Source organism: Gekko japonicus, unplaced genomic scaffold (assembly GCF_001447785.1).
Source record: "Gekko japonicus isolate JY-2015 unplaced genomic scaffold, Gekko_japonicus_V1.1 scaffold4073, whole genome shotgun sequence".
Taxonomy (NCBI): domain Eukaryota; kingdom Metazoa; phylum Chordata; class Lepidosauria; order Squamata; family Gekkonidae; genus Gekko; species Gekko japonicus.
Genome location: NW_015167167.1, coordinates 56,763 through 65,644, shown reverse-complemented (window position 1 = coordinate 65,644; position 8,882 = coordinate 56,763). Strand labels below are relative to the sequence as shown.

General features: G+C 51.9%; 1 protein-coding gene across 1 annotated transcript in view; it reads right to left on the bottom strand.

Moving 5' to 3' along the window:
- XRCC1 (X-ray repair complementing defective repair in Chinese hamster cells 1) overlaps nucleotides 1-8,882 on the bottom strand; it is a 28,364-nt gene that overhangs the window by 12,137 nt on the left and 7,345 nt on the right. Inside the window, exons 6-9 of the mRNA XM_015413115.1 lie at nucleotides 8,796-8,880; nucleotides 7,977-8,098; nucleotides 5,417-5,540; nucleotides 1,957-2,176 (exon numbers count right to left, since the gene is read on the bottom strand). Of these exons, the coding sequence (XP_015268601.1) occupies nucleotides 1,957-2,176; nucleotides 5,417-5,540; nucleotides 7,977-8,098; nucleotides 8,796-8,880 (551 nt within the window). The remainder of the gene's footprint in view (nucleotides 1-1,956; nucleotides 2,177-5,416; nucleotides 5,541-7,976; nucleotides 8,099-8,795; nucleotides 8,881-8,882) is intronic.

Genomic DNA, 8,882 nt, shown 5'->3' with positions numbered 1-8,882 from the left:
GTGGGGAGGGGAAGGGAGAGGAGTTTGTAAGCCGCTCTGAGGCTCCAAGTGAAGGGCGGGGTATAAATCCAATCTCTTCACTTCTTCTACCCGTACAGATACTATTGTATTTACTCTACACAACTGGTGTTTCCTGGTGAGCTAAAGCCATATATTCTGTATGTTTTTACACTGAATATACTTGTTAATATTGTTACCAGTGTTCCCTCTAAGCTGAGTGAGTGTGAGCTAGCTCACAGTTTTTTAGCCTCCGGCTCACACGTTTTTGCCTTAGCTCAGGAAGGATGGGCTCCAGAGCAAACTAATTTATGCCGGAGCCAAATCACCTGCTCACAACTTTAATGCCAGTGGCTCACAAAGTAGAATTTTTGCTGACAAGACTCCACGGCTTAGAGGGAGCACTGATTCGTTACCATGACTTATGTCAATGTTCTTTTTCTAGGTTCACGTTTTGGATTTTATTACTGATTAAAAAATAAAAATTCCCAGGTTTTTAAAAAAAGATCAACTAATTTCAGATGGCAGATGGCCACTCTTACGAGGGGGGGGGGGGGACCTTTAAAAACCAGTACATGTCGAAACACCCTTAAAGCCAATACCAGTGTGCTTTATGAGACTTACTTCTGAGTAGATCCGAGTGGGCAAACTGTGTCGGTCCGAAGCAAAGTGTTAAGAGTCCAGTGGCACCTTTAAGACCAACCAACTTTATTTCTGGGTATGAGCTTCCGTGTGCGTGCAGATACCTGACGAAGTTAGCACGCACAGGAAAGCTTATACCTAGAATTAAAACTTTGTTGGTCTTAAAGGTGCCCCCGGACTCAGACTTTGTTCTATGGCTTCTAAGTGAACACACACAGGACCGGGCTGTGTCTCAGCCACTGACTCTAGTCAGCCGACCGTCCTCTCTCTTCCTCGCCTTTCACCCTGGACACTTGGCAAAAGCCTGCCTGTTTGGCTGGAAGCGGCTGAATGCCGTTCCTATCTGCTTCTGGGACTGGGGGCTTTGAGTCTGGTCGTGTTTCGGGTGAGTAGCGAGCCGGACAAAGCACATTTGAACGTCTCCGTGGGAGAGGCGGGAAACGGACGGGCACGGCTCGGTTGCGTCTGGATCCAGCCCAGCTGAGACACACACACACCCCCGGCCAGGAACATTTGTATGAAATCTTATCTGTCAGTCGTATGGGGCTTTGAGCCATTTTGGAAGCGAATCTTGGCCGGAGGTAGTGGCGGAATACAAAGTCCTTTGATCAGCCTGGCCTAGGGCCATGGGGCTTGCAGTGGGAGAAAGCCAAGCGTTCATAGAAACACCGAGTTGAAAGGGACCTCCAGGGGCATCTAGTCCAGCCCCCCTGCACGATGCAGGAAATTCACAAATACCTCCCTCTCCACACCCCCAGTGACCCCTGCTCCATGCCCAGAAGAGGACAGAAAACCTCCAGGATCCCCGGCCAAACTGGCCTGGAGAGAAATTGCTTCCTGACCCGAAAGTGGCAATCGACATTTCCCTGGTCATGTAAGAAAGGGCCACGAGAACGAAGCACTGATGCAACCCTCCCTCTCATGATGAATAAGAAGAGAAGAAATTGGATTTATACCCCGCCCTTCACTACCTGAAGGAGTCTCAGAGCGGCTTACAATCTCCTTTCCCTTCCCCTCCCCACAACAGACTACCTGTGAGGTAGGCGGGGCTGAGAGAGCTCTTTCGAGGACTGCTCCTGAGAGAACAGCTCTGAACTAACTTGTGACTGACCCAAGGTCACACCAGCGGCTGCATGTGGAGGCGTGGGGAATCAAACCCGGTTCTCCCAGATTAGAGTCCGCGCTCCTAACCGCCACACCAAACCGGCTCTCCAACACCAAACCGATCTGCCTAAGTTCACAGAATCAGCACTGCTGTCGGATGGCCTTCTCGCCATCGCCGGGGCGGGGAGAGGCGGGGCTTTTCAGGGCGCTTACATGAGGTGGGTGCTGTCGGGGCTCCAGTCCGGCCGGTACTTGGCCCCCATTTCCAGGGCTTTGTCCCGCAGCTCCGAGCGGAAGGGGTTCTGGAAGCCGCTCAGCACGAACACAGTGCCCTGGAGGAGATGCTGGAAGGGCCCTTCGGACGAGCCCTCCGGAGGCTGCGCTTGGGGGGACTTCTTGGAGGGGGGCGTCTTTGGTGGGGCGGCAGGAGACGCTGGGAAGAATGAGAGAGGGTGAAAGGTTACTTAGGGCAGGGAGGGAGCAGGTAAAAACAAATGGCATCTTGAAGAGGAGGAGTTGGGGAATGCTGGGTACAGGGCAGTGCAGTGGGGAAGCTGGTGGCATGCAGCGGTGGCATCGTGGGTACTGGCTCCACAGAGGCTGTCTACTCCTTGGATGAGGAAGAGGCATGGAGTCAGCCCAGAAGAGGAACCCCCAACAGCACCTGAGGAGGAAGAGTCCCCAGCAGCTGCACAGGAGGTGCAGCCAGAAGGAGAGGCCGATACTGTGTCTGTCCCAGCGCCCCCAGTTGCAGACACCCCGAGGCCAGACTCCACGCCCAGTTCTCCTGAGTGCCCCAGATGTAGGGCACATCAGAGGCTGACTATGCAGGAGCGAAGAAGGAGTGCAGCTCCTGCAAAGGCAACGGGAGGAGCTGCAAGCCTTGGCAGGCTCGACTTCCAGGGAAGGGAGGACCTGCTCAAAAGCACTCCGTGAACCTGCTCCAGCGCGACAGAAACTCTGCATCCCCAGATCTGCTTCTCTTGTGTGTAGCAGCCGCTCCTTGTCCTTGAAACCTGTAACCTTGAATTGACTTCCCGGCTATCCGACCTTTGGCTCTGTGGTGTACCTTGATTCCCAGACCATGTTTCCAATGTGTAGTCTCTGTGGCAACTAGCCAAAACAGCACACTGTGGCTGTTGAATTGGAGCTCGTAGGGGTGCCAGACTGCAGCTCTTGCAAAGACAATGGGAGGAGCTGCAAGCCTTGCCAGACTCAACTCCCAGGGAAGGGAGGACCTGCTCAAAAGCACTCAGTGCACATGCTCCAGCATGGTAGCAACTCTGCGTACTCAGGTCTGCTCTGGTGTGTAGCAACCACCCCTTGTTCCTGACTCCTGCAACCTTGGATTGATTTCCCAGGCTATCTGACCTCTGGCTTTGTTGTTTTACCTGATTCCGGACTGTGTTTCCAGCTTCTGTTGAGTAGGTAACCATGGTACCAGCTGAGCTCGCACAGGTGGCCTCCACCAACACTCCTTTTTGGGACACCACTGGGCAAGGTTACACTGCCTTCCGGGACAGCAGCGAATTGGAGAAACCAGCCCAATGAAGCCAACGTTGCTGTTAATAGGCGGCACACATTTCCAACTGCCTGTGTGACGGAACGGGTCTGCTCTGACTTACAGACCCTGTCGTGCTTGCACCAATTCCTGGAGGGTGCTATTCCACTTCCTTCCACTAGGGTATGCTGCCACCACTGAGGGGAGTCCCAGGAAGGGGGAAGGCAAACAAGTCAGGGGGAAGGCAAGCAGTCAGGGCGCCCGCTGCCAATCATCCAGCTCCCCCCCAAAGGAACTGGGTCCCCGTGGTAACCAAGCGCTGGGTGGCCGGAGACCAGAGGCAGGGCCTCAGTTTGGGAAGGGATGTCAGGAGTCTGTCCCTCCTGGCAGGAAGACCCCAGCAGGACAGTGGTGGCAGTGACCCCTAGTGGAAGGAAGTGGAATAGCACCCTCCTGGATCTGGCGCGAGCCGAGGCGGGGGGACGGCAGACCAGGGTCTGTAAGTCAGAGCAGGCCCGTTCCGTCACGGTCTATACTACCCCCTCCTCGAAATAAATTGAAATTATCGTATGGTGCTGTGTGTGGAATAATCAAAAAGGACAAAGAAGAAAAAAGGGAAAAAAACAACCTAAACCTAGAATTCAGAACCTAAAAAGGTTAGTAAGGAATAGAAAAGGGCCAACTCTAAAAATCTAATCATAAAATATACAAAAATATATATGTGTTTATTCAACATAAATTAAAATAACAAACAAGGGCCCACTCATACCTCATATAAAACTATAAAAACATACAAGGGCTAATAAGATAGACCTAATAAGATAGACCTAACGCGTTTCGGCCTTTACAGGCCTTCCTCAGAGGTCTAATACATACAGAACATATTGGCTGATGTGCAAAAATACATACAATTCTACATATACAAAATATGGAATAAAGACCAGAAATCAATTGTTCCAAAGTTTAACCACTGGGCAAGGAAAAGAAATACAGAAATACAAATGAAGCCTCCAGTGAAATCACATGTCCAGTGCTTTTAACCTAAGGAACCTTTGGAACATTTGGCTGTACAACCTTAGATGAATATACAGTTGACCAGAAGTACCACTGGACATGTGATTTCACTGGAGGCTTCATTTGTATTTCTGTATTTCTTTTCCTTGCCCAGTGGTTAAACTTTGGAACAATTTATGTTGAATAAACACACACATATATTTTTGTATATTTTATGATTAGATTTTTAGAGTTGGCCCTTTTCTATTCCTGACTAACCTTTTTAGGTTCTGAATTCTAGGTTTAGGCTGTGTGTGGAATAGCCAGGAGACCCCAGGGGGGGCTGTTTGGCTGCACTAGGTGGTGAGCTAGCCTTATTTTTAGGCAGAGAGGGCTGTGACTTGCCTAAGGTCACCCAGCTAACTTCAAGTGGGGAAGTGGGGAATCGAACCCAGTTCTCCAGATTAGGGTTTGCTGCTCTTAACCACTACACCTTGAGAGGAGAGGCCATGGCTCAGTGGCAGAGCGTCTCGCTTGCATGCAGTAGGTCCCAGGTTCAATCCCCGGCATCTCTGGTTCAAAGCATCAGGTTGTAGGTGATGGGAAAGACCTCCAAGTGAAACCCTGGAGAGCCACTGCCAGTCTGAGTACGCAAGACTGATTGTGACTGATGGATGTTCTGATTCTGTAGAAGGCTGCTTCGATTATTCATACGCTGACGTCTCCCCTCCTCTGAACGCAACGGTTAATAATATAAAATTGGCGTGTGTTTTAATTAAAAAAAAACACACAGCAGTTTCATTTTCTTTTTTTAAAATAAAAAGGTGACTCGAGAGGAACAACCAAAAGCCGATCACCTGCTTCAAACGCTCTGAAGCAACGGACACACCTCTTAGGACCGTTTCAGTCCCTGCTGCCGTCCAGAAGGCAAAACCCGGGTCAAGCGAGACGGCAAAGCCACAACCCCGAGTGCGCTTACTAGAGAGCCAACCCCACTGGATTTGGGAGGGGCTTGCGGCCAATTCAGCACGCTTCCGATTGGGCTGCGATTGCTACATTGCAAAGCAAATTACTTACTGCCCCCCCACCCAAGCATCCTTTTCAAATTGCTCGCAACGTCAAGGGAGATGTCCTGAAAGCCCTGATTTCAAAGTCATCTCCCAATCCACACGCACGCACCTTTGTGTTTCTTGGGGGGCGGGTGTGGAGGCCGAGGAGTATCAGGGTCAGCCTTCTTGGGCGCGGAGGGGAGACTGGTGTTTTCCTTGCTGAACTCGAACTTCCTCTTGACTGGGGTGGGCTCCTGCAAGGAGAAGGGAACTCAGACCGAGCTGGCAAGCGCCCACCCCCCAATCTGCTGTTGCTGGCAGCTACCCGGTCGCCTCAGCAAGCCAGCAGCTGTGATTTACTAGTTTGGAAAGGGCACAAAGACCGGTTTGGGATGGGGTACACCAACAAGGTGTCCCCCCCCCCAGAAAAATGCCACGTATCCGCTCTGACCTGGATAGCCCAGGTAAGCCCGATCTTGTCGGATCTCGGAAGCTAAGCAGGGCCGACCCTGGCGAGTCTTTGGATGGGAGACCTCCAAGGAATACCAGGGCTGGGAGGCAGAGGCAGGCTATCAAGCCACCTCTCTGAAAGTCCTCCATGCCCCCGTAGGAGTCGCCAGAGGTCGCCATGACTTCCAGGCACGGGCACACACACACGCACGCACACACAAAATGCAAAAATGCCAAAAAAACATGCCATGTATCCCAGTGGGCAGGCTGTCCCCCCCCCATTTTTTACACCACCAGTCTAACACGGAGAGATCCAGCAGGCCAAACATCACCCTTGGTGGTAAGGAAAGCATCACGTGCCAAACTTCTGTGCATCGGGCTGCTCTTAAAGGCACCGATGAATAAAGTACCAAGAAGCACCACGCTGTATACTTATACCGGACACATGTCGCTGAAAGGAAAATTCCTGGGACTGCGATCTCCATGGAAGTAAGGTAAAGGTAAAGGTTCCCTTGCTCGAAAGCCAGTCGAGTCCGACTCTAGGGTTGCGGTGCTCATCTCCGTTTCAAAGCCGAAGAGCCAGCGCTGTCCGAAGACGTTTCCGTGGTCATGTGGCCGGCATGACTAAACACCAAGGCGCACGGAACGCTGTTACCTTCCCACCGAAGTGGTCCTTATTTATCTACTTGCAATGTCTTGCTTTCGAACTGCTAGGTTGGCAGGAGATGGAACTAGAGACGGGAGCTCACTCTGTCATGCGGCACACTCGGGTCTCAAACTGCTGAACTACTGACCCTCCACAGCCTGCAGTTCAGCATCTTAACCACTTGAGCCACCGCAGCTCCTTCCATGGAAGTGACGATTATGAAAAACAGCCGATAATGACTCTTCTTGGTAACATTAAGGGAAATGAAGACATTTATTCATTTACTTTTATTTCTCTATCGCCTTTCTCCCCAGGAAAGACCCAAAGTGGCTTGCGTCAATTTCCGTTTTATCCTCACAACAACCCCGTGAGGTAGGCTGGGCTGAGAACGTGTGACTGGCCCCAGGTCACCCAGCGAACTTCCGTGGCAGAGTGGGGATTCGAACCTGGGTCGCCCAGATCCTTGTCGAACACTTTAGCCACTGCACCACACTATTAAAGAGAACTCTTCTGTGTTCCAACTTGGGTCACACGAGAGCCGGAACTTGCCTGAGAATGGAAAGTCACCTCTTGAAAATCCATTTGATGGGTTTCCCATCATGCATTCTACTGATGAAGATACACTTCAAAAGTAGGACGATCATAGAATCATAGAGGTGGACCGGAACTCCAGGGACATCTAGTCCAACCCCCTGCACAATGCAGGAGATTCACAAATACCCCCCCCCACACCCCCAGTGACAGCTGTTCCACGCCCAGGAGATGACAAAAACCCTCCAGGATCCCCGGCCAAACTGCCCTGCAGAAAATTTGCTTCCTGGCCCTAAAATGGCGATCAGCATTTCCCTGTGCGTGTCAGAAAGGGCCACAGGAACTGAGCACTGAGGCAAGCCTTCCCTCTCGTGATCTGCCTGACTTCACAGAATCAGCATCCCTGTCAGATGGCGATCTAGCCAGTTTGGTGTCGTGGTTAAGTGTGCGGACTCTAATCTGGGAGAACCGGGTTTGATTCCCCCACTCCTCCACTTGCACCTGCTGATGTGACCCTTGGTCAGTCACAAGCTCTGGCACAGCTGTCCTTGAAAAAGAGCCGTTTGTGTCAAGAGCTCTCTCAGCCCCACCAACCCCACAGGGTGTGTCTGTTATGGGAAGGGGAAGGAGTCTGTAAGCCGCTCTGAGACACCTTTGGGTAGTGAAGGGCCATGGGGTATAAATCCAATCTCTTCTTCTCTTCTTGAAAACCTCCAGAGAAGGAAATATAACTGGATGTCTGCCTTACTTGGGATGGATTCTTTCTGAAGATGCATTTAGCACACAGGAATGCACTTTCGTTATAATCATCTTTCCTAATGGTACCACAGTCCCAAAGATTGTACAAATTGGTGATGTGCCCTGGCCCAGTATAATTATCTAGTATGGTGCTCCTCGGTGCTTTCTGCACCCAGTTCTACACGCCGTGTTCCTCTCCGGGGTTTTTCTTGAAGGCACAGTCACAGGTCCAGAAAAAGAAAAGAGGAAAGCGTTGACCCCACTCACTGCACACACATGGTGAAGACTTGGCATATGGCTCACTCAGGCAGCGTCCGGCTTTTACCTTGGGAGGGGCTTTGGGGGTGGGCTTCTCCGCCGCTGACGGTGCCAGGTCGGGGCTACTGGACATGCCGGTTTGCAGGGAGGCTGCGGCGTAGCTGGGCGAGGGCTGGTTGTTCTGGGATGCTGCAAGGGCGAGCAGAAGAAATAAGACAGTCCCCATCTGGCATGCAAAACGGCAGCATTGTCCGTCGAGTGGCAAGAGCGCTACCCGGCAGACTCCTGAAGGCTTCTGACTCAGACCCCAAGGCAAGGGCAGAGAACATAAGAACATAAGAGACGCCAATGTTGGATCAGGCCAAAGGCCCATCCAGTCCAACACTCTGTATCACACAGTGGCCAGAAATACCAGGTGCCATCAGGAGGTCCACCGGTGGGGCCAGGACATTAGAAGCCCTCCCCCTGTTGCCCCCCCCCCAAGCACCAAGAAGACAGAGCATCCCTTGCTTTCCTAATAATCCCCAGCATAACATAGGTCGGGCGTCCCAACTCCCAGCAGTGTTCCCTCTAAGCTGAGTTAGCATGAGCTAGCTCACAGTTCTTTAGCCTCTGGCTCACACCTTTTTGTCTTCGCTCAGGAAGGAGGGCTCCAGAGCCAACTAATTTACGCAGCAGCCAAATTGCTCGCTCGCAACTTGAATGCCAGTAGCTCACAAGGTAGGATTTTTGCTCACAAGACTCCGCAGCTTAGAGGGAGCCTCGACTCCCAGCTCTGCATTTGCTAGCACACTAGATCCCACTTGAGTGCTCAGATCCAAAGACGGGTGGTGTCCTTGTTTGAACAGACACCTTTCCCCGAAGGCAGGGATACTTTCCCAGCTACCTTTTGGTGGGGAGGCCAGCGGTTTGCTGGCCCGGCTGAAGAAGAGAGCGCCGGGCTTCAGAGAGGCGGAGGTGCTGGCCTCGTCCT